General features: G+C 37.2%; 1 protein-coding gene across 3 annotated transcripts in view; it reads left to right on the top strand.

Annotated features, from left to right (window-relative positions):
• The window catches only part of CADM2 (cell adhesion molecule 2), a 702605-nt gene extending 676256 nt beyond the window's left edge, over positions 1-26349 (top strand). For 2 of the 3 annotated variants that reach the window (XM_075516406.1, XM_075516421.1), the window contains 2 exons: positions 17093-17218; positions 18834-26349. In XM_075516406.1, coding sequence (XP_075372521.1) covers positions 17093-17218; positions 18834-18952 — 245 coding nt within the window. In that variant the 3' untranslated portion in view covers positions 18953-26349. The remainder of the gene's footprint in view (positions 1-17092; positions 17219-18833) is intronic. The other variant, XR_012777775.1, reaches the window with a different exon arrangement.
• The last annotated feature ends 276 nt before the right edge of the window (positions 26350-26625 follow it).

The raw sequence follows: 26625 nt of genomic DNA, 5'->3' as shown, positions 1-26625 counted from the left end.
CATGATAGTATTTATTTAAAGGGTTGGCTGGTGTAGTTCTTCATGGACATGAAGGAAAACCAAAGCATTTGTTTTGTTTGGGCAAGTTTTGCTTCCAGCGTATTTCAGGGAAAGGCAAGTCAACTTCTTTTTTCTGCATCTGTTCTGTGAAATGATAGACAACTCTTCTGGCAAAAAAGTCTTGCAGTAATTTATCTGACTATCACTAGACAGGTAAATAAAGCTCGAAAACCAGATGTTTGAAAGACAAATTTAAGCAACACTAGACAATGTGATATACGTTTAACTGTGCTTCTTAACTTCTACAGATTTTAATAACTGGTTTTTTTAATAACTAGAAAATAAATTCTGTAAAAAAACCAGTGCTTAGAAGAAAACTTTGCAAGATTTCACATACACTATTTTCTTCTATGATCCCATAGAAATGTTGACAGTATAGAAAATTAGTCAATGAACTATAAATTCCTGTCATAAGATGCTAAAATGGAATTGTGTAAACTGAATAGTCATAAGCGTAAATGAGTAATGTACCCTATCAACTAAATGTAAATGTGCTTTAAAAAAATATGTTCTAATCAACTGCTGTGTCAGAAGTACACACCTCTGAAGAGACAAGAGAGAGAGAGAGATTTTAACTGGGTGTCTATGCTATTGAACATACAGTCAGGAATCAAACTAATCATTACAGAAAGTAGCAGAACATGTTAGTGACACCATGTCCTTCTTATATGATGTATTCAAATACAGCGTTCCAATTCATTCATAGATGAAGTGTTGTTGAGGAACTACCCATCTGAAAGTAGTTTATATCTCGTTAGGAATGCTGGAACATTTTGATCATGCCCAAGGCCAAATCATACCATTGCTGGTCAGCATACACTTGCTCATGCATGAGAGGGAGATGAAACAAGAGATGTGTCACTGCATCCATCTTCTGAGTTATTTGTCTAGGAGGAATCTAGGGACACATAGTCAACAGAGAATGAGACCAAAGAAGAGGCAATCTGATACTCAGTGCATGATGTTAGGCAGTCAGCTATAGAAGAGGAGGTCAATGCTGAATTAGGCATTTCAAGCTGTTCTTGGGGTACAATAACTCATGCGTTCACTTTACCTATGCTCTGAGCCAGTTCCATTCAAAAGTGATGTTTTCTTACATTAAGGTCACAAAACCCTACGTCTCAGATAACATGACTGTCGGCTTCTGAGGACTTGACTTCATTTCTGTCTCATAGTGCAAAGGTGGTCATGGCCACAGCATGTAATTTTGTTGTGTTGATGTCCTTATGATTTTAGGGGGTTTCACCCTCTTTCATGCATGCCAGATTGTATTTATTTTAATATTCCCTGTTAATCTCCACACCCTAGTGAGACATAATGATTCTGCTCCTCTTCATGTTGTATCTTGAATAAAATGGTCTGTGGCTAGTACAATTCAATTTGAATTCAGTGTTTCCAAGTGTGTATTTAACATTCTTGAGGTAAAACAAATCAATTGGGCCCTCAGGCAACTTAGGGCTAGAGACACCTACTTTGTGATTTAAAACGACTTTATGGGGCAGGCAGGTACACAGATGATCAGCTCAGCCAAAACAGTGCTGCCTCTAGGCATGGACAGTACAGCGTATTAGTAATCCAAGGATGTGTTCGTCAGGGACACATTTGTCTCGCTGTCCTTTAAATGGCTTAAGCCACGCTTTTGTGAACACTCTTCATGACTTTGTTGCTCAAATTTGACCCAAGATGTATTAAAGATATTTAAATGTGCATTTGGTTCTCATCCTGAGTACACAGTAACACTGAATAGAAAAAAATGCAAGAGGTCTCATGGAACCTACTTTTGGGACAAGGAAAACCTCTTAATTTCCAAAGAAATAGCAGGAAGTAACAACAACACAATAGCACAGCAATAACAGGGTTTATGCGCAGTCTTGTGGCACTGGGGAAGTAGTTGTAAGTGACAGTTTTGCTGAAACTGTGTGAGCATCTTTCATGAAAAAGTAACAGAGAAGAAGGATGGTGCTAGAGCTGTGGAAGGCAGGATACCCAGAAAACTGTGTGGAAGCATACTCCTAAATATAGTTGGGATACTATATCATTAGCAGATTTTTCTGAAAAATTTTCCTCTCCTTGAAGTCGAATTACCAAACAGGAAGGAATTGGGGGAGCAGGAGGAAAACAGAGATAGCTGATGCACTCCAGAGTGTTTTCCCACAGAATTTGGGGGCGGAGGGAAATTTCAGATCAGAATTTTTGCAGCAGGATTTTATCTCCCCAGGTTTATGGAGAAGATTTGGACCATATATTTAGTTGTCAGATTGTTAGATGAAGGCTTCCATGTGGTAGTCCCATCAGAGCCCCTGCCGTGTTTGGGGCCTACAGTATACTTGGAAAGATGCATGCTCACTGTTATTACATGGAGATAAGCTGCAGTATATTTTTATTTACAAAATGTTTTGTGCATTGAATATCAAGTCTGACAGGCAGAGAAGCAATTTCTGTGGTTGCTGGTTCTTACTCCCTGCTATTACAGAGAAGCAACACCATCCAGAATTTTACTTGCATGACAATTTCTCTAGTGAGTAAAGAGATACAAGAGATTTCAAATGAGTTGACCTTGCTATAAATAAACCTAGCTATACCTGAGAAAAACAGAATTACACTAGTTTTGTCAAGCTGGCCATAAAACTGAAATCCTCAGACTGAAAATACTGCAATTGCCACAGAATGCTGAAATGTCAGCTCATTTCTTTGCAAATCTAACCTCTCAGTAATTGTAAACATAATTTGATGGAAAGTCCATTGGAACAATTTGCTGATCTTTGACATTCTTATTATGTATAATGCTTTGTAAAACATTATCTGAAATAATCTAGTATGGAATTTTTTATCAGAATGTCTGCTGTGACCCTGTTTTTGAGATAGAGAAAAAAATTTATTTCAAGAAAAAATAAATTAGTAGAGGAAGACAAGGCCCTTTATATCACACAGAGTTTTCCTCTGCCAACATGCAGCTGCTTTCTGCAGTATAATTTCTAAGGTTTTAAGTGAACTGCTCCCTAATTCAAGTTTGTCCATTACTAGAAGATAGGAGAAAAGTAATTAGAGCCTGTTGAATTTTTGACAGTGTGGATATAACAGTGATGGCAACAATGTAAGACGACACAGAAAGAACAGTACACCTTAAAGCAATAGTAGGATCTTAGCATTCGTCTGCTGGTTTATTATTAACTCTGTTCATTTTAAGATGCAGAAATCTGGAAAACTTCTTTATCTATTTTTTTCATGTACTCTTCATTTTGATGGCTTATGATCCATTTCCTAGAATTGTAGAATAATATAAGTTGTAAGGGACCTCTGGCTATCATCTGGCCCAAGCCCAGCTTAGTGCAGGGCCACCGTACATCAGGTTGCTCAGGACCTCATTCAGGTAAGTTTTACATATGTCCAAGGATGGAGAACCCACAGCATCTCTGGGTAACCTGTTCGAATGTTTGATCATCCTTGTGGTGAAAAAGAATTTCTTAATACCCAGTTTGAATTTCCGATGTTCTAGCTTGCGTCCATTGCCTCTCATCTCTGCACACCTCTAGAGTCTGGCTTGATCACCTCTTCTCCTTCCTATATAGTAGCTGAAGATAGCAATAATGTTTCCTCCTTTAGCTCTCTCTTCCTAAGACTGAAAGAAAAGTAATTCTCTCAGCATCTCCTGATACATTATGTGCTCCAGCCCCCAACCACCTTGGTGACCCTTACTGTCTATGAGTGTGGGCAGCCACTAACTAGCTGACCTCTGCAGGGTATGAATTTGCTGCTCTCTTTTTTTTGTGTGTGTATCATTCACCAGGATTGTCATGCTTAAGATATGTGAAATATATTATATTATGGCTTATATTTGCAGAGCCATGGTAACTTTTGGAACAATACTAGTTTATAGTACCATGAAGATTTAACCCCTTATACCCTATGGCAGCAATGAAAGGCACAAATGTCCCTTGAAATACCTAACATGTTCATGTGCTTGAACAGTTACTAAAGTTAAGAGAAATTGCTGTACCTGTACACGCATTATTTTAAACCAGTAACATTTTATGGCTCTTTTATTGTAATTGTTGTGATTGTTTTTGTTGCTCAGTTGTCACGAAAATGGTAGGATTACCTTGTAATACTGTTAACTGAAACCTTGACAGCTAGATACAGGTTTGCTTGCTTCCTATAATTTTAAAGTTCCAAACTGTATTGTTGCATTTGGTTAACATACAGATAAAGGAACTAACCTTTAAATGCTCCCCTGAGATTTTAGGAAGTTAGTGTAACTAAATACAAAGAAGTTTTAATCATAATTTTCTAGGTTTAATTGTAAGGCATAAATTATTAGCACTTACGAGAAAGTAGACATTACTGGGATGAAACAGAAAACTGAAGCCAGGAGACTATAGCTGTTCATTTTTTAAACATTAATTCTCTGCTACCTTCTTGTATCAGCTGACCTACATCTTCAATGATTCTATTATTAAAACGGAGCAACTTTTCCTGTTAAATTCAGGGTTATTTATGAACCCAAGGGTTCATGTCGACGTGTTTAACAATGTTTAACAGCATCCCTAATATTTCTCTGTTTGTTTCCATAATCTGGAAGTAGATTCATCCTATTTCTGGCTTATTCCCATTTTCTGTTTATTTTTATCTTCATCAATTACCTGGTGTGAATTACTTTTAGTAATGTAGCTGTGTAAGGCTATATTGTTCAGTCTCATCTCTCGGAAAAAAAAGGCATCCAGCTATTAATTTCTTCATTATGCAAACACATAATAATAGATGCTCAGTTTCCTTTTATCCAAAGATCAAAAAATATATCCAACAAAAGCTTAGTTAAAAACCCACAAAAGTCCATTTCAAATGTTTTTAAATACTATTATACAGAATATTGTTTGTAAGGAAAGGTGAAGTACCTGCCTTACCCCTGCTACCGTGGTATCTCAAAATCATTCATTGTTCTATGAGTTATTCTATGAGTCAAGACCATTCATTGTTCACAAGTCTCAATTTATTTTAGGGGAACTGAGGCACAGATAAATAAAACACTTTGCCAAAACGCACGCCCAGGTATTTGTTGCATGGCAAGGATTTAAACCTGATTTTCCATGCTTACCCCTGGAAAAACTAACCTTCCTCTCAAGGGGTGTCACCAACCTCTAGGCCTTACGCGTTGCAGTGAGCAGACAAAGTGATCGCTAGGCTGAGCAAGTGTACATTTTTATGATTTTGCTGGACTGCAAGGTGTAAAGAAACCCTTTCCACCTTACGTACTGAAATAGATTTTGCAGGAACAGGCCACGTGCTGCCTCCTTGGCCCAGGTGACAAGAGCAGCGCTTTGATGAGAGGCTGCTGCCAGCGAGGGGGACTCTGATTATGCACTGCCCAGCGCCACGGGCTCGCTGCTGCTTCTGCCGCCAGACCCAGACATGCTGGTGTCAGAGAGAAGCTGTCGCAATGGGCTCTGATTCATGAATCTCGCCTCCGCAGGAGGAGGAGCAGCTTGCTAAAGCTTTCCAGAGGGCAAGGAAGGCTAAAAACACTGCTTCTCACAGCTAAAGGAGTCCTAGCTCCTTCTTTAGTTTATCTGTGTCTCCTTTGATAGCCAGTGTCTTGTAAACGGAAGCTGGGATCTAACTCTACAGTTCCAACTCAACAAAAGCACTTAATCCTGTTTTAAGTCCCATTTGTTGCATACATACTTATTTTACTGAATGAAGGGCTGTAACACCAGAAAACTTGAAATATCCACATTTGGCTTCATACGCTCAACCTTTCAGAAAGAATCTGTTTTTCAGCTGAACGTAGTATCTACTAGCTTCATATTGGGAATTACATTGTTATAGATGTTAGTGAGATAGTCATAACTAAAATTTTGCTAACAAAACCTTCTGCAGTGAACAGAATGTCATAATGATTGGAATCACATTTTTGGAGGGCATCTTTATTTTTAATCAGTTTAAGCACACAGAATACTTCAGAGAGAAATTTCATGTCCCTTACATAGCTATAATGTAAAGAGAACAGACTTACTAGGAAGGAAGGGAGGAAGGAAAGAGATAAAGAAAAGCTGCTCAGCAGTGGCATTTGGAAGAGTCGCATTAATTCCAGCTTTGTTTGAAACATTGTTTTTTGCTTTCACATTTTGTGTTTATGCTTTCCTAAAGAGAGGACTAAGGTTTTACAGGCCTTTTAAGAGGAGATGTCATTTAATGAACCACTTCAGTTAAGTAAGTGTGGATGCAAAGTGATGTAGGCTAATGAGACAATTTAGGGTGAAGGGATTATATGGAAAATCTCAAGCAGTTAAAACAGAATAAGAACTGAATAAAGAAAGGAAGGGAAAGTTACTTGTTGGAGTGATCAAACAGAAGATGAGCAGAATATTTCTAGAGCAAAAAATGCCATGAGATGTTTCCCAGGCTCATGAATGCTTCCAAGAACTTTTTCCAGACTAATGGCTAGAAGGAAACCAATTTTAACCACTGCAGTACAAAGCTGCTGTCCTTTTAAGAGCTGTAGAGCAACAAGAGCTTTCTGCAGGGCTTTACAACAAGAATTTAAAGGGCCACAGCTCTCCTTGCTGGGCAGCACCTTGATTAACACAGAGCGTCCTGGTACACTTTTTGGGCAGAATGAACGTTCAACAAAAGGACAAATGTGATACTGTAGACCAGAAATATCCGTAGTTCGGCTAGGGGAGGAGATTTGTCTTTTTTAAAAAATAAGCACTGGTATTTTCAATTTTCAATTAATTTGGTTGTTCTTCTGTGAGTTGTGAACCTCAAGGAACTGTAAATGTATAAGAACTGTAAGAAAGAACAACCCTTCTAACCACAATTAGTTGTTCTGTGAATATCCCATACACATTTTTTGCCAGCCTTTCTTTCTTACCATAAGTTTTTTAAAAGATCTTCTTGATGGAGTAAATTTAAAAGATCTAATGTAGTAAATTTTGACTCACCACACATTGGAACCACTGCTGCAAGGAAAGTTGTAAAGTAAATGGAGAAATGGCAGCATCATTTTCTATTTTTCCCTTGAAATTTCTATTGTTTCTTTTTTGGGTAGCTGGTTGGGATTTTTCTTTAATGAAAGGCCCTGATTCGCTGAATTTCTGTTCAGAGAGAGGCCTGCATTTTTTTAGCAGATAGAGTATAATTTGAAACTATTGACACATTTTGCAGGACTTTTCTGATTTTTAAAGTTCTCCTCAAGAACTGTTCCAGCACACCACTTACACTTATTTCCCCAGCATTAGACTTTTTACAGGTTTGCATCATCAGGAACTGTTTCGGGCTACTATTAAATTGGGTTTGCCGTCTTCAAATAGTGTGAGCACAATAGGCATTTAGTAAAATAAACATGGCCCCATTATTTCTTAATGCCTTGCTTAACAACTTTAAGATTAGACCACGTCTCCCATACTCCCAGTAGGCAGCACTTTAGCAGTGAGTAATATTTCTGTCTGCCATAGTCAAGTAATCCCAGAAGTAAGTAATTTACAGGATGGCATTAGGGACTGTTACAAGAGACATATTGTAATATGTCACTGAAAATCAGCCTGCCTCTGCACGTTTGATCAACAGCCAGATGGAGGCTTTTATCACATTTATTTAATCTGAAATATACATAGTAATTACAGTGGACCTCTGATTTTTTCAGTCCTCATTGCTGTCTCAAGAGAAGGTAGGAAATGAATCTGTCAGTTGCAAACTGGTGTGGATGTGACCCCCTTAGTAGAATCCGGATGTATTGCAGCTAGCGGTGTTGACAATAGAGTTCATGAGTGCTGCTGGAAATGAATGCATGCTGCCGAGTTAAAAAAAATAGCCACATAAACCAAAAACTGTGTAGCTTTATTTTTTTATGAATACAAAAAGCCTTTAGGAAAGCAAAGATCAAACTTATTCTTAGCAAATCCATTACCAATGAATGGCATTAAGAGCAAACAGTCTCTTACTAATAGCTGGATGGTGTTTAACTTTAAGGCATCTGAAAACAGCAAAGTCTTAATGTTCCCAGAGGAGAATTTGGTTAAGATATTGAATTCCATCAAGCATGTCGTTATTAAATGGGGAAAATATTGTTGTTTCCATTAGTACAGAGTTGGCATAAAGAATGGATAGCATTCAATTAAACCACAGGCAAAAATTCAAACAAATTGAAGGTAGTTTTATTGCTTGGACAGAAACTTCACTAATGGATATTGCCATTGTCTCAAAGAATTTACATAAGATTTTATGCACTAATTAAAACAGCTATAAAAGATGCCTCACATATTAACAGGGGTGCTCACCTTCCTATCAATAATTTACTCTTCTTTTCTGTTACTCTGTGCATTACAACAGACTGTCTCTGCTAATGTCTCTCACATTTCTGTTTCTGAGATGAGCTAGGTCAGTCAACAGCCTCTTTTGGATCAGATACCCTAACCGCAAGCATGCCTGGCTAATCTTCCAGAGATATATTGACAGATAAAATATGCTATTAACTACCAAAGAGGAAATTCTGTTACAATTACTCGTACTGAGTAGTCCCACGACAGATTAAATTGCTATTCAGCATGAATAAGGTGTCAGAATCTGGCTCTAAGTGGCTGGTTTACTGGGGTGTTTTGATGTCATTATAGGCTTATAATTATTCTAATCTGATTTGGTAAGAAAAAATTAGTATGACAACCATAAAGAATTCATTTGAACAATAGGTTTTCTTCCACCACAGAATAAGTTTTAATTAGAGCTGTTCTTCAATTAAATTAAAGCTGCCCTTCTTGGTTTTAAAACTCTCATGAACATATTCAGTACAATGTACCTTGTGCAACTGTGAATCTGTTCATGCCGCTCTGATCCTTATACAACCATACACATTCTCGGCTACCTTTATGTCTGTGGCTCTGCTTTACTGGTGAGAAAACCTTCTCCTCCCTAGCTTCTGCCATCGGGAACAGCTTTGTCTCTATCTCTACAGTTCACTGAACCTCTCCATTTGTTTCATACCATTTCTCAGCTGAAAGAATGTCTTTCTTGTACTGCTTACTTGAGGTAGTATTTATTATTTGAGCTCTGCAGTGGTACTGATTAGCTCTGAGAAGCAATCTGTGAGGGAGTTTGTATAACAGATAGCATAAAATCAAAGTGGCAAAAAAGTCGCAGTGGAAACATACTGCTTTCTAGTAAACTTAAGCTATTGGGACTTCCTTAAGGTTAACAGAATAACTTTCTTAAATGCTTCTGGCAATTACTCTCTTAGCAATCTCACCATGGTTCATGATGTGTAGTTGTGTTGATAATGTGTTGCTTTCTCGTGGTATGTGAAAGATAAGACTGCCAGAGACCATCTGCGTGACTGGCCCCAGCCCCTGTGTCCACGCTCCCTTCCCACACAATCATGTTCATATTCTCTCTAGCTAACCAAAGTCTGTAGGAAGTGACCAAACCCCACAACTATAAGGTACTACAAGGAAGGGAGCAGAAGAGTACATTGGCATCTCCAGTCTCTGTGTTAATTAGAGAATGGTTCATTATTTGTATAGATAATTAAGTTCTGATGACAGGAAAAGGAGTTGTGCACACACATACACACCTACTCCAGCTGGTGCATGTCCTTTTTATGATGAAGAAAACCAAGAAGAGCAGGGATGCTCCTATAGTTATTGACAGAAAGTCATCAGAGGAAAGATGACACTTATGAAATGTGTTTTTTCTCACAAAGTACGAAGTCATGCATCTTGATTTTCTAGGTAGGGATGGGTTCTTCCTTTTTTGTTTGTTTGGTTTTGGTTTTGGGTTTTTTTTGTTTCTGAAGTATCTAATAGGCTGAAGTTTCCAGATTTCAATCTGCTTTCTTTGTTTTCTGATGGAGGCACTGAGCATTCTAGAACTTCACAAAAAGATGAAAATTAAAATGCTGGAAGCAAAGTTAAGGCATCACTTGCCTGTTGCTGCAGCCCACAGTTGACTCACATGGGGAGAGAAACTTCACAGGGAAATTCTACATTTATCTGTGCCAGTTGTCTCTTTCCCTACAGCCTCCTGTTTCAGTAGCCAGAAGTTATAGCTGGATGGGCTGCAAGTATTTCTTCAAACCCTGAACTGCCTTCATTATCCTCTACAGAAAATAGGATGAAGGCAAAAATTTGCAGAATTTAGTTCTTTTTTCGTAAGGCAAAGTCTGAAGCAATTAATGAGTTTATTGATGGACAAAAATATAATGTTGTCAATAAGAAAAGTCTTTTATGTGCTCTAATTAGAGGAACTGTTCCCTTCAGGAAACTGGAGCTTTTAAAGCAGCATTAAGAAAAAAAAAAAGAAAAGAAAAAAAAACCTTTAAAAAAAAAACTGTGTCAATGACACAAGGCACAAAATCTGGAACGAGGCTCTAAGGACCCTGAAAAATATTATTAAACTTTTTGCCTTAACGTTGTAGGTATACAGCTCTCTTATTAGCATTGCAAAAAATACATTTACAAAATAAATAGGTATGGGTAATGCTTTTATTTACCTTTGACAAGGGCCACCTACTTACAAATACACATCAGAAGACATTTGGGTTTTTCTCTCCACTGAAAGAAGTCTTAGATTCACAGCATGAACTCTTCAAAAGGAACTGTAGGTTCAGCTGCTGAAACATTAGTGTGGGACTTTTATCCTTCTGGGATGTGGGCTCTTCTTAATAGGAATGTATATATAATTCAGTACTGTGAAAAAAAAACCCCACTTAGGGGCGAAATGGGCCAAATATGCTACTGCAGTAACATGGGAAGAAAAGGCTATCAATTCCTTTGAAGGTTTACAAGTAAACTTTTTTTCTGCCTGTCTTCTCTATGGTTGATGATGTTCTACTATTAAAATAGCAGTTTATATATGCTGTATATTAGTACACTGTTTTGTTCTTCTTTGCTTCAGGCACTGAAGGAAAAAGAAGCTTGTCACATATTTTAAGTTCAGAACTGGTTAATAACAAAACACATTTTCAACGAATTTCACAACCAGCCCCTTTGGGCAGCTACTTTTTGCAATTTAAATGAAGGTGCAGAAACTTTCTTTTCCCCCTTAACAATACTTTCACAAGTTTCATGTACATGTATTTTAGTGGTTAGCAGTATATAACAAAATGAGATTAAAAGTACCTGTTTCAGCACTCCAGGCCAGGCAAGGGAAATTGAACTCTGGGGTGCCCAAATTAAGATGCTAAAATGGGTAAATTCTACTTACCAGCATTTATCACAGACAGCACTACTGCCGCTTTTCCTAAAGCAAATACCTTGTCAGCTATCACTTCAGTCCTACCTCCTATCCATATTGTGAGTAAATTCCTATTTTAGTCTTCTTTCCTACTGATTTTAGACAAATCACTGAGGTTTTTCGGTTTGTTTGGTTTTTTTAATTTTTAATTTTTTTCCAAAGCTTACGTTTGTGGGACAGTTAAAAATTATATGGACCCTATGGCTAAATCTGGAAAATGATATTAGCCTAAATACATTTTAAAAACCAAGTTTGTTCCATAAGCTGCAGACAGAAATCTTCTCTGGTTGCCAATGAGATTGTGCCTCATGGTTGGCTGCCTTTTTAATTGAATTATACAAATACTGCAGTGTGAGCTGACCCGTTATGAGACAAGAAGGAAGAGAAGCAGGAAGAGTGGCTATGGGGGGCAGAGGAAAAAGATGAGGTGGGAAGGGCTCAGATGGTATAAATGCCACCTAACCATGTGAAAAGCTTCAAACAGGATCTGTTCCATATTGGACACCAAAGTACTTGCAATGCAGAGAAACTTCTAATGAAAAATCGATTCTTGGGCACAGATTTTGACTGAAGCTTTTGTCTCTGGTAGGGTTTTTCTAAAGGCATCCTTCCTATAGGTTCTCTGATATCTAATAAGGTCTCAGCTCCTGCAGCAAGCTGTCCTCTCAGGTTAGTTGTAGGAAAACAATAATCCTGAGATCTTTACTGTCTCTTAAAACTCATTGTAATGCATCCATGGTTCTTAAGTAATTTGGACAGAGTGAAAGAGCGTGATCGCACAAGCTATCTCTCCTTAGGAGATTAAGCTGAAATGCAGAGAAATTTCAATGGGTAATATTTCTAATTTAACTTACATTCACTGGTGGACTTCACAAAACCCAAAACTACTTGCTTCCCATAGTTTTTGCAGTTTGTTCTCCTCTGGCTAAGGCACTTAAAAGTAGTGCAGGTTTAGATGTCTCATGATTTGTGGTTCCTTGCTAGATTTTCTCCAGAAACATTCACTGGCTCCCACCACTCATTTTCACCCTGCCCTCATCTGCAACAATTCAACAGCCCTTCAAATATGACAGAGCAATTTATTTAATTTTTGTGCTTTTTGGGTTTCCGCACCCTAAAATGCACATTGCTTTACTGATCTGATTTTGAGCCAGGCCCTTCAAAAAATTGCTTTTGCAAAAGTATGAAGTATTGGCCAGTTGTAGTGGGGGTGATAACAAGACCCTGAATATGGGGAAAGAAGCACGAGTCACTTGGAGAGTTTTTTCTGCCACATAAATTGTAACGTGGAGCCATGCCCCAGGATCCCTTGCTGAAGTGGTTCTACTTTGCCTCAGCAATTGATTATTCATGAAATCAGTAAAAGTGACTCTAGGCTGGTGTTTTCAGTACTTCTCTGAGAAATGGGACATCCCTGTTCTTTTCCCAGCCTTATGGTACAGTAATTTATGAATAATACATCTGCTTAATACCTCTTCATTTTGTGAATGCTATTTAAGCTCCACAGCAAATTAGGACCTTTATTTCCAATTTTTCTTTTAGTAGAATTGGTCAAAACAAATTATTGTTTTGGATGCCTGAAACCTGGGTGCATCTTGTGCTCAAAGTGATTTTTTAAAGCTTCAGCACCTGAGCCAAAAATACACGTTAATAAAGTTCTGCAATAAAGGGGGCTACTTGAGCATATATATTCCCCAAAATACACCATTTCAGCATTCACAAATCTGCTTGTTCTCCCTTTGCTCAGGAAAGGGTTATCTGACCCTTTCCTGCAGCCTGCTCAGTCAAGTCAACTATGCATAAGTAAGAAGGAAACTTATGCAGGAAGAAAATGAAATTAGATGAATAATTAACATATACTTTATGCAAAAGCATGAAAAACTGTTCCAAAATTTCTCTGCTTAACTAGCGTGTGAATTCATATAAAAATATTCTACACTGAAACTTTGTCAGCAGGTCATAAAAACCACATATCTACTTACTTAATAGGTCTAAGATTTATCTGATGCATTTCATTTCTTAATCAATGATATATATTTTTCCTCTTAGTCATTTTAAGTGTATTATTCTGTGGGTTTGTGAACAAGCAGTAATGGACAAATCCCAGAAATTGAAAAAGGGTGCAACTTCACAGCACCAGCAATCAGTATTTTGAAGAAGCTTCCTAAATTTAGGACAAAAACAAATAAAAGAGAATTATGAGCTTTTGTGTCATTATCTTGCTGTAAGATTTCCTTAGTCTCATCAAAGGATGAAATAAACAGAAAAAGAACTGATCTTTGAAGAAGATCTAGTCTGATTACAAAATTTTAATTTCACTGTTTCAGACCATGACTACTGTAGCTGTCTGTGCTCATGTAGTAAAAAACAGTCTATATTTAAAACAGGAACAGAGTAATCTTTTTTTTTTTTTAATGGAAACAGCTGGATTATAAGTATTTATTGCACAATTGCATACTTAAAATTTCATTTGCTGGAGTTATGTATGTGGCAGGGTAGGATTTACCTGGTAAAGCCCATGAAGCTTATAATGGGAATCTAAAAATAATCTGAATGCTGTTCTATTTTTTGGAAAGCAAACTGCGGAGTGGTCAACACCCAAATACACACTTAGCACTTTCAGGAACTTCAATGGGAGTTGCCAATACAAATGCCCAGAAAGCTTCAATAATTATACATGTTCACTGTATAAATACCTAAAATATAAAATGGCATTGTTTCCAAACCCCTGTATTTCTATCTTTCAGATACTGTTCAGGCACATTTTGACATAGTAATTATTTATATGATGATAGATAGCCCCAGATCTATAATTCACTCATGGGGCTGAGGTCATTTTATGAAAGGCAAAAGTATAGTGCATTACTCTGTATGCATAATGTAGAGCATATTTATATTTAATGCTAACATTATTTTTGTGTGAAGAGAATATTTCTATGAGGTGCACTCCCTGTTCAGAATATTGTTTATGTTGTACACATTTTCATTTTGAGATGAAAGAATGCTTGTTTCCCAAGAAAATGTTGTCCACTTTTGAGGATCTGTCTTTATTTCCTTCCCTTCCATCTCTTCCTTCTTCTGCTTCCTTTCCTTTTTTCTTTTTAACAAATAAATTGTTCAGTGGTAATATAATGGTAATAGGTTACCTACAAGTTTTTTCATGAAAAAACTTGTCTAGCAATAGTTATCAATATAATCTGGCTTTGATACCAAGGTTAAGAGATTATAGCAGAAATACAATACTACCTTTGCCTTCCAACAAATATATAAATTAATTTTAAGGTTAGAAATTTCAACCTATAGCAGCAGTAGAATCTCATTAATCCACACTAATAGGTGGGAACCTTCTATCTATGCTGGCTTTAGGTCACTTCGTGTAGTCACATCAGGTATGTCAGAGGAGGAGTGAGTAGCTATATATAGGAAATTACCCAAGGATGAAAACAGAGAGGCATATTCATCTCAGTGTATTGTGAGGATTTTTATCTATAATGTTTATTAAAGCACACAGAGGAGATACGTTGTAAATCTGGGTATTGAGCTAAGGCTGTACACTGCAACCAGCTTTTCAAACAATGCCTCTAGATAAAGTGCTGTGCTAACCCTTCTCTGGATTATACTCTGCATCAGGAAATATAATATCCTTTAAAATATCTCCTTTCATTCTTTAATTTTACTGCTAGTATACTAGCAGGAGTTCGCTTTTAGTGGGAAAACATGTTCATGCTGCTCCTGGCCCAGTGTTGGGGAAGAGCATCTCCTGCAGGTCGCACGCAGCACTTGGGGACATTGCTACTCCTCGGTGCCCAAATGGGTGCTGCCTTTTTGCTGCAGGGAGGAGGTTTACGGCAATGTTGCTACAGGCACCACAGAAGGAGGAATTTTCTGGATGGCTCAAGCAGGCTGACAATCCTGCAGCAAGCTGTCACCTTCCATTTTCTCATGTGAGCAGTCACCTCCTCCTTACTCCCCTCAGAAAACAGAGCCTCTGCAACGTGTGGGAAAGGATGGCTGTGCGCTCCAAGCTCTTGCTTTGGCGAGGCAGGACTTCAGCCGTCTTGCTTTTCCCTGCGAGGCTGCTGGCACACAGAACTCGGGGTCATTTTTAATCACCAAAATAGAGCCAATGTCCCCTTGGACTGATTCTGCGTACTCAGCATAGTGCAACCAACAGCAGCACCGTGCCAGGAGGTTCATGGAGACGGAAGAGGGGCAGGCACAGCTGACTTTATAAGGTGTTTCTAGCTTTTTTGAGGCCAATACCTACTACTTGCCATCATGTCCATAGAAGTGCTGTGGCCAGCTTCCCCAAAGTCCTCTTAGCACCCAGAAGAGAAAGATGTGGGAGCTCAGAAAGCCAGCAATAAGTGACAAAGCCATGCCTGACAGGTTCAGTCACTGTTAAGAGCAGAACTGTATCTGTAACAGTCGCCATACCACTGTGCTCCAGCAAACCTGAAAGTGTAGTTTCAGTATGTTTGACAGTTTACAAAAGGAGGGAAAAACATGATTCTTTCATTTAATCTATGTAATGTTATATTTACATACACTTGTGTGTATGTAGATATATCTATACATCTTACTGTTATACAATGATCCTGGTCAGCAGAATGTAATTATGGTATCATGGAACCACACCTCCTTGCGATTATCAGAGGCCCTTCTATCATCTCTACAGACTTGCCCTCTTTTCTGTTTAAATATTTTTCCTGCCTTTCCCTTTTGCAAAGCAAAGAAGTTGTTTGCAAACTATCTGCAGAATATAAACAGCTCCTGCAAGGGAAATGCCCCCGAAGCAGTGAGAGTAGACTGATGGCAACATACAGTACATGTTAATAGCATCTTCAGAGAATTACTATTACTTCATAGCAGAGGCATTTTCATTAAAAAAGAAATCTTACCATGATCCTTAGATTGAATTTTTACCTTCTTTTGCATATTTCAGGTGAGTCAACAGTCACAGGTTGCTGGTTCATTGTTCAAAAGCTGCAAAGACTTACTCACCCTTAAGTAGTGCCATTTCCCATGATTGCCTCTTTGCAACTTTTGTGAAGCACCAGGCAACAGAACAGGCAAATGACCAGCACAGAAAGCTTGAATCTGGCAGTATTCCTAGCGCTCTGCACAGAGTTAGTAAAATGAACCTGCTAATACATTGTTATATCTATTGCAGCTTGCTCACGTTGGGTGTTAATCGAGTATTCATAGTAAATTCACAAACTGACGCTTGAGACTGAATGATGATCCTTCAGGTTGCCTGATACCTTTATCTGACCAAATTCATGCAGACTCAGCCATGTGCAGAGGAACTTGGCACGGCTGCACTTTATCTGCCTTTTTATTTCTGGTGCAATAGGATAGGAATGAGAGGAAGAGAATATATAAGGGTTCCCCACTGAGAATCAGTTCTATAAATTATGTATTATGCAGACACTATTCTGCTGATGCTATCTGATCCCCAATTCTCAGTTCCTTGTTTTTCCTTCTATAAATAGCTATGGCCAGGTTTTCAGTTGTAAAATGACGAGGACAAAACCAGAAACCTTTCCCATTTAATAACCTCTGCCAAAGAAGAATAAGGTAATATTTTTCATAACTGTGCTGTCCTCAGGGCTTTAACAATCTGGGAATACAAGCAGCACTATGTTGTTGATAAGATACTGGTAGTAAGTGTGGGAATAACCATGCTGAATATTAAAGAGAGAAGTGCCCTATTTTCGGGATGATCGCTATAAAACTTGGTATTGTGAATTTTCCTGTCAGTTTTTGTCTGTGTAGGACCACTTTTGTGTTTTTTTTCTCCCTCTAGATCCAAATGCTTTGGCTGGACAGACCGGACCTGACCATGCTCTTATAGGAGGAATAGTGGCTGTAGTTGTCTTTGTAACACTATGTTCTATAATTCTCCTTGGTCGATACCTGGCAAGACATAAAGGTAGGACAGATTTAGTGGAAGTTCAGTCACTTTTGGAAGCAAGGCATGATTTCACCTGGGAGTGCTGTTCTCTTTCGCCTTCCCCCACCTGCTAAATGATTTGGACAAGAAAGCTCAGTTCACAGTCCAGTCGCAAGTGAAGTCCCTGTGAATCTTACCCAGTTTTCCAGTGGACTGGCTAAGGCAAAGTTTACCCATTTTTCCAGTCGACTGGCTAAGGCAAAGGACATCTAGTTACATGCCCAAGGTCATCTCATAAGTCAGTGATTTAGGGAGACTAAGAGGTAAGGTTGCCCCTTGGTTTTGGGCCTTAGCTCTAGACACTTGATTACATAATCTCATAGTTTTAATTAACAATTCAGCAGAGTATATATAGAGAGAGAGTGAACAAGATTTTTAATTTTAATAAATTGTGCTAATACTTTTAAGTATGTATTTAAAAGGTAATATTAGAAGCCAGTGGTGAGTTGTCAGATCAGTGACTCTTTTACCGATGATTCCACTGGAATAAGGGGTTCATTCCTGGGCCAAGCTTTACTTTATTCAGAGATTTCACCTTAAGAATTCTACTCCCTTCATTTTCAATCCCCCCGCCATTAGAGAAAACAGGGATGGAGTGACACTGACTTCTGACTAAGCTTCTCTATGATCCTATTTTGACCTAGTTAGTTCCAAAATCATTTCCTGAGATTTAACCTCTGAATGGCTGGTAGACCTATTGTTAAAACTCGGTTGATTCCCTACCCACCCCTGAAAAAGAAAACAGAAAAGTGAAGAGAGGATTAGTGTTGGTATTATCTCATTAAATCTCATTTTAGATAGGATAATCATATGGCTAGCAGACATAAGCAAATAAAAACATCTTTTTAATTTGATTGGACTGTGCGGAGGAAAACAAGATTTTTTTAATGAGCCAGTGAAAGTATGTCTCTTTTGTTTTACTTTGCTGAATGAACAGTTATACATCTTATGCCAATATAAATAATGCTTTTCACAAAGGGGAAGTTGGCTATTGTACACAACTCTTTTTATTCATATCCTGAGCATAAAAATACCTGTGATAGTATAATGCGAGTGGGTTCAATTAATAAAACTACCTCGATTTTGTAATTCTTGGAAATGACTATGATACAATTCTGTAAAATTAAACTATAGATACTATCAAGAAAAAATAGAAATACAAAAATAATCAGTAGCCTTTTAAAAAAAAAATAAACGTTTATGAATATCTAAGTCTTCAAATTGGTTTGGTTTTTATGGGTAGTTGTTCCATGAAATAACCAAGATTTTATCACTTATTCTATAATTGCAAAATATCTTGCATATTACTGCAGTTAGCTAAAGTGGATTTTTATTAAAAGATTTCCTTAATTTATTGTGGATATACTTGAATCCATATATGTACACTATCAATATTAATGCTATAAATATTTCTTAGACAAATGAGAAAGTTGAGCGTACCTGTATGATGTATACTAAAATTGTGTAAAAATATTTGTCCATTCATGAAGCAATTGGAGCATTGTTAGAAATGTACTTCCTATAATGCAGCATAAAGCTAAAAAAAACCTAATCTTTGTTTTTTTTTTCTTTTCTGTTGTACCGATTCCTATAGGAACATATTTAACAAATGAAGCAAAAGGAGCTGAAGATGCACCTGATGCCGACACAGCCATTATCAATGCAGAAGGCAGCCAAGTCAATGCAGAGGAGAAAAAAGAGTATTTCATTTAGATGCAGAGCTAGAATCTTGGAGTTTTACTTATCAGGCTGACTGCTGGAGAAAACTGGCTATCATTTCTCAGAATTCATTTCTGCCATCTTCTGCTATCTTTATTAACTCGTATACCTGCTATAAGTAGCCAGTTTATGCCAACAATCAGCTGTTGACATCATCATTCTATAATTACAGTATCATGCATAAAGCAGGACATTTCTTATTGCCTAAAATTCATACCCACTGCTCTCTTAACATACAGTGCTTGAATATACAGCCTTAACAATGTTAATCCTCATCTTAATCCAAGTTTTCTACATTTTTAAATGTTATGCAGCTTGCTTCTTTTTCAGTTTTCTTTTATCATGTCCCTACTAGTGTGTCATAGAACAATATTCATAACAAATACTATTAGGTAAGCACCTAATTTACTTACATAAAATGTTAAGTCTAAGATTAGAGGTTTACAAAGAATGTTTTATACATGTCTATCTATAATTCAAAAAGCAACTTGTTTGTGAAACATATGCCCTAGGAAACAGAAATATTTTTAGTATAGTTTCTCATATGCTTGGATTTGGTGGAAAAAAACTATCAGTCCACTGAATTTTTCATTTTGTTTTGCTTTGTTTTGTTATGTTTTAAATGGTACCTTGACAACAGTGCCATGTTTCAGTGGTAAAAACATGCTGAATAGCTATACAGATTCTGCAAAGTTAGATAATAGTGCTTCATTTGAAACAAATTTGTCCTGCCCTTTTACTGCTTTTTGGGATTGCAAAGATTAGAGAACTTTCTGAGTAATTTCTGTTTTTATAATTTATTTGCTTCACATGAACTCACCTGCCTACTCAAATTTGAAGTGTTCATGAGGCACAGCAGCAAGGCATTTTAGTATCTGTATATAGTGCATATAATAAATTCAATTAAACATTATTTGATACATATTTAACTTTTTTGGCAGTAGCTAAGTCAGTCACAAGTAAGCATTTTCTAATGTCCATTATATCCCTTTAGATATGACTCAAATCAATATTCTGAGTAGATAACATGTATTAGTATTTTTTGTCTGTATGTCCTAGCACTGTTCAGCAGCAAACTTTTCTAGTTCTTGTTAATTTTTTCTTTGTTATACAATGGAAGCACAATGTTATATGGAAAGGTAGTTTTAAGCTAACAACCAGTGCACAGCCTCAGGTTTTAAATTACAACCACATTTGATTACTATCCTTAAAAAATACTATTGAGTTGCTGAAATTCTCAATTTTTAATTTGGCAGTTCCAGAGCTGCTTCTCTATGTTGGTTTGCCAAAAAAAAGAAAAAAGAAAAAAAAAGAAAAAAATAGAAGTGTTAAAACAAAAGATATATGTTTTGTGTATACAGTAAATGGACTAATTCTTTATATTAAATTCCTGTCTATGCATTTTGTGAGGTACAAACTTATGTCACCGTGAATGATAGAGAATTCCTGCCATGCTTTTAGCTCCACAGTGAAAGTCTCTGTTTGGATTATTTCTGAAATTTTTTGTGTAATTAACAGCTGAAAAATCACATGCTCTTAAATATGACAACAAAACACTGTAAGCCCATCGGCTTATTTCCTCTTCCAATGAAATAAAAGGTTGCCATAACAGCTCTTGGAAATGATTCTACACTGGAGAACGCAAGTTAGTCTAGCTGGAGCTTGTCTTGCTCCTAAGTTTTGCACCTTTGACAAAAGAGTATTTCTCTCTGGTTGCTGTACTTGTGAAGCCTAAAAGCATGATGGTCTGCCGTAAAGGACTTTCTCCTGGGATTTTATTTTTATGTGGGGAAGGGAGAGTTTGGAATATGACATCATGTAGTATGGTAAAATGGAAGATAAAGGTGCTGTGTCAGATTATTTATCAGAAGAATATAAACCTTTTAAGGACAATATTAGAGTATTTTAATTGTTTTTGTTGAAACATTTATCTTGTTAATTTCTAAGAAAAAAGGGTGACGTCAATCAAAGCAGCACTTTTTTTCAAAATATACAGACATAAATAATATGATGTGGTTGAGTGTTAACATAATAAATCATATACAGTATGACATTTTAAAGAAATAAGTCTGCATTGATGTGATTGCATGCTTGTTTTTACAGTTCACTCCATACCCATCTGTGGAAAAATGCAATAATATGTTAATATAATATGGTAGTTTGAGAGAACCAGGTAGGTGCTACTAGACACATTGAAAACTAGTATAGGTTTACAAGATATTCATGTCTTTCAAAACATACACATGTAAAAGGCTGGCAAAGGAAGTAATTCAGTTTAGTACCAAAAATATGGGTTCTTGTCACAACAGTAGGTTACATTCGCTGCAGTACAGTGTCACACACGACAAGGTTTTATTTCAGGACCTGGGGCCCAGTTCAACTAAGCATTTAAGCACATGCTCAGCTTCAGGCGTTGGAGAAGTTCCATTGGACTGTAAGGCACTATTCATATGCTTAAAAATAAGTGCTTCCCTGGATGAGGGCCTTATTTGCTCAAGTGGAATTCCCCACCAGTGTGTTTTTTATGCCTTTTTTCATTCTTCCTAACTCCAGCTTGCTTGAATAGTAGGGTTGTTACTTGAACCATTATCCAACCATTACCCAACTCATTTGAAGGTCAGGTAGGACCTTGAAAAGCAGGATTGCCCTTGGGGTAAACATTTCAAACCATTTTCTCCAGTGGCATAGAAACAGCATTTAAACTTTGCAAAAAGAGATATAAATTGTACTGTTAAAGTAGGTTGTTTCATTGGTTTTCAATTAAAACGTCTCACGTGCTCATCTTTAACACAGTTGATCTTCCATTATCTTGCATCTGGTGATGTCGCTTGCATCTGTGCAAAGCAGGTGGGAAAAACCCCACACCAGCATTCTACCTGGATAACACTTTGCAGGCCTTTCTGGTCTTCACGGGTTTAAATTACTAGGCTAGGTGTAAAGAGGCATCCCTCTTTTTTGTAAGCAGAACCATGGCTCAACACTAATGACATTCAGTAGGCTAAAAGCCCGTCGTCTGTTCCCTTTGTCCAAGATCTCATTCTGAAATACCGATTTGATTATGGTAGGAGGTATCCAGCGAATGTGTAAAATGGAGGTTCTGAATGGGATCCTCCCTCGCTAAAATGTATGTGACATCCTCTCCCACACGCACTTGCAGAGTAGTTTTCTCAAGACCAGGTAGCTAGTTTCTGCCAGTGTACTGTTTACAGTGTCAATTGCTGATTATTTTTAAACTTTTTGATGTAGATTTTTTTTTAGTGCTTCAAGAACATTCTCGTGATTTGAACAAGAAAGCGATGCATCAGAAGACAAGGCGTGCATCCTCCCACTCTTTTAGTGTCATCTGACAAACCAAGAAACAGTTTAAGGAACCTGATGTTTAACTTGAGGCTCAGAATTTAAGCTAGAACACTTTAGAAAGTTTCCACATTACTTAAGGATGGTTCGTCTTGCACTGAGATACCCTCTATAAAGGAATACATGAAGAAAACCAACTTTTCTAAATAAGACATGAAAGTTAACATCTTGTGTATTTTCATTACAGTATAATATATATATTTAACTATTTCAATGAAAAGAAAGGACAGAATCATCTGTAATTATGTAATTCATGATTGTAACAGCACTGAAGTTACCATGTACGCACATGTACAGTAGCTATTTCAACAGTTACAGTGTAGTTACATGTAATTCCCTGTAACATAGCAGTTATAGTGTAATTTAGTGCCACTTACTGTAAAGTGTTACCAAAAGGAAAATGGAGTTCTTACCTTTACAATTCCATTCAAATTAAAGGTAAGTTTATTAAATTAGCACCATAAATCTGATATTGCATTTCTTAATTAAGGAGGTGATTTAAAACTTCATGTTCACACTGCAGCTTCCCCCACCACTTACCCAGACTCCTCCAAGTGTCTAATCTCTACACTCCTAGGAACTGGTAATCTGTGATGAACATACCAAAAATCCAGCTACTTCAACTTTAATTGAATAAGCTGTCTAGTAGAGAAAAAACAAGCAAAACCAACAAAAATAACGAGTAATGCTTTTTATTAAGTGGCACAAAGTACACACTAAAAACTATGCAAAAATATAGGTAAATACAGTGTACTTACATGTAAGTATCTTGTACTTGCTGTGTATGGATATTGGAAAACCGTGTAATTATAATATGCATTTTGATTATTTCAAGCAGGGGGATGACCCCTAACAGTCACAAGGAAAAACTGAAAGGTACATATACAAGCAGTGGATATCCTAATGCAATATGTGTAATTCCTCTACTTGCAATGACAACTAATTTATAAAAATGCTTATACCACTCCTCATTCTCACTAGCTTTGCTTTCCATTTCTTTGAGGCCCATTAAATATCACTGAAACACCTTTAGGCAAAGTAAGACACTGACTCCGCTAATGGCTTTGCTGCCAGCACTCTGTGTGTCTGGCAACACTGTTCTGTAATCTATTTCTGGCTCAACAGCACAAGTTTCCTCTTTTTTTCTGTCCTCAAGGGAGCCTAGTATGTTAAGATGCTGAAATAAGCTGCCATATGCCCTGGTATTTTTAGCATGAACAACAGAGAAAGAGAGGGAGAGAGCTGCATTCTTCTGACCCCTATTTTGCTGAATCACCTCACCTGGAATTTCCACTACTTGCTCAGTAACGCCAGGTAATCTTAAATTGTAAGTACAAAATGCTTCCATCAAAGTACAGAGGATGCCTTTAATGATAAAGCTAACATTTTGTAAACGTGAAGTTTTGTATTACTGATCTTTTTACTTCTCACCACTTTTCCGTCATACCCTTCCAGAAGGAATGCACCGAAAGACAGATAACATAGAATAGCAAAAGAAGAAAAGAATATTGTAAGCCTTCTTATGGTTGCCATTGCTATAACCCTCCTTCATGTGCTGTGTAACAGGCAAACAGATGTATTTAGCAACTGCCATTCGCATCATTCCACCCTATACTATTCCTAGAATATGACATCTACCTCTTAGTCTAAATACTAGCTATGAGATATTTGTATACATTTTAAATACTACTGAATCTTTGGTGTAGTCTTGAAATGAGATCACTGTATTTTTTTTCTGTTAAAAGTAGAAAGAAAATGTTGCCTGGGTTCATAATTCTTGCCCTGTTCTTTACTAATTTTGGGATAGTTTGAGCTTTCAACAGGGCGTAAGGACACAGCCTCAGCTGGTATAAATCAGCTTCACTCTGTTGCCTTAAATGTGGGCCAATTTACACTGGCTGGGGATTCATCCCAAACAGCTTAAAAATAAACTGCTATAAGACATCAATATTTAGTCAGCACTAGATAATGATGTGCAATCCAACTGCAACACAATTCTTTCCAGTAAGGCATGCAGGTTTGAAGAGAAACCTTTAAAAGCACATGCAAGCTTTTGAATTAAATATGCAATACCAATTGAGATATTCTGACATGTCTCTTACTTATTTAAACATAATATTGCCAGGGCATGTTTACATTAAAAACACTCAATGCATGGGGGACAAGGAAGGACTATTGCAAACAATAAGAGAAAAGTAAATGGATAGAGCAGCCTTTGATGTCAACAGAGCAGAGTAGAAACTCTTACCGAGAGTGGGACTTCCTACATGGCTTTTCAGAGTGGACCTTGTACCTCTAAAGCAAATGGGAGTTGTCTACTTGGCATTAACAGAAGCTAGCACAGTTCCTTCTTGCTGTCGATGAATCTAACCCAGCACTCTGCACTTGTTTTAACTCAGGAGGAAATAAGGGTACAAACATGGTTTAACAGCACACTTCCGTATCATTCCACATCCTCAGGATGCTCCAAGCTTTGTGCGCTTCCAGCAGCCCTTAAGGGAATTCTTCCAGCATCTAGAAATCATCTTGTTGCCAAGCCATGTTCATTTTCTTCAGCAATGTTTAATGTACTCACAACCAGACAGAAGACAGTGTGGAGCCAATATGATGACTACAGTACTAGGGGCTTCCAGAGCCTCTCAGTAGATGGCAAAAAAAAAAAAAAATTCATGACTTCTGTGTTTACTATAGATCTGCCCTCCATATTCTGTGTCTTAAGTCATTTATTCTCTGCTGGGCTAAAAGCAGCAGTCTAATTGGAAAGGAGGTAGGAAAAAAAAGTTTCTCCTCTAAAAGGAGCAGTCTGTGTTACTATTAAAGAAAAGTTCAAGGATTTTTATTTCTTCTTTTTTTTTTAAGATTTCAGGTGTAAAGCCAAGCCTGTTGGGGTCAGCACTTTAGCACTTTCCCTGTGTTCAGGGTCAAGCCAGCAGTGTTTCATGTGTGAGCTCTGATCTCACATTTCAGCACAAACTACAGACAGCCTTACCCTGCCCTTATGCATAGTGCTGAAAATCACTGATGCTATTTTCTTCTAAACATACTCATTTTCTTAGTCTTATTCTACAATGAAATCATTGAAGGGTTTTCATAATAGGATCAAAAGGAGGGGTTTTAAAGTAATAACTTGTAAAGAAAATAATAATGATGATCATCAACTGTTTATGTTGATTATGAAGAGGAGGAAAATCTTTAATTGCTGGACTGAATTCTTTATCACTTCCTCTTTCTATGCTTTCTATGCATATTGATTAATGTTAGTAAATATGCAGTTGCACATGTCCTTTTTCAATGAAAGCAGATTTGCTTATACCCTGATACAGCTTCCATAGAAATATGCAAATATGACCTACAATCATCTGCTTCTGCCTAAACAGTGAGCCAAGAGAGTGAACTCATGGATTACAGGATTCATATATGTCCTGCTCCCATAAAAGTTGGGTACAATACGCCTATTGATTTCAAAAGAACGAGGCTCAAGCCTTTAATACACATTTGAGTTGCTATTTAGCTCTTTTCCAACAGAATTGTAAAGCAATCCTTGTGCATCCTTTACTTTTAACCGAGATATTTTATAACTACAAAAAACCTTCAGTTCAGCAGGAAGTTTGCTAGAATAAATAATAAGACATAATTTGTGAAAGGACTATAACAACTTCACCTATTCGTAGTCAGTGCAAGTATATTCTCTAAGGAACTCCAGTGTACCCTGCTCTTACACTGGCAATTTATGGCTTTGGGAAGGATATATGTGAATGGGTCAGAAATACCACCACTAACCTGTAAACAAAATCCATGGGAATTAAACATATTGCACTGATGATGGGACACATTTACTACATTTAATTTCCTCATTAATAACTTTAAGCAGACAAAATGCATATTGTAATGTTAGGTACATGACACTTGCATGTTGCTATGCCTATATACTTACAAAGTATTCAATGTGTACTTAGTGGCGCTTAAAAAATGTCATGTACAATTCTTCTAAACATTCTTACAGGGTTCCCATTTGCACTTCATCTTTCAGAAAAGTCTTGTCAGAAAATTGTCTGATGAATATTATTGAAAAAAATAAAATTTCAATTTTAGTTATCTGTTGGACATTTCTGAATTGTCTATTCATTTAATATATTTCCTGGTGCTTGGCAGTTTGGCAGTGGAGTTGATTTAGACCAGTGGCTGTACACACAGACTGTTCACTGAGCAGATTTTGCTGTTTCTAGTAGAACTGTTATAACCATATACTTCTTTAAATATTAATTCTGAGATTTTAAAGTTATTCAAGCAAATAATCTGTGAGACACTAG

The sequence above is a fragment of the Mycteria americana genome, chromosome 1 (genome assembly GCF_035582795.1).
Source record: "Mycteria americana isolate JAX WOST 10 ecotype Jacksonville Zoo and Gardens chromosome 1, USCA_MyAme_1.0, whole genome shotgun sequence".
Classification (NCBI taxonomy): domain Eukaryota; kingdom Metazoa; phylum Chordata; class Aves; order Ciconiiformes; family Ciconiidae; genus Mycteria; species Mycteria americana.
Note: the sequence above shows the minus strand (reverse complement) of the source record. Positions and strands in the feature narration are given on the sequence as shown.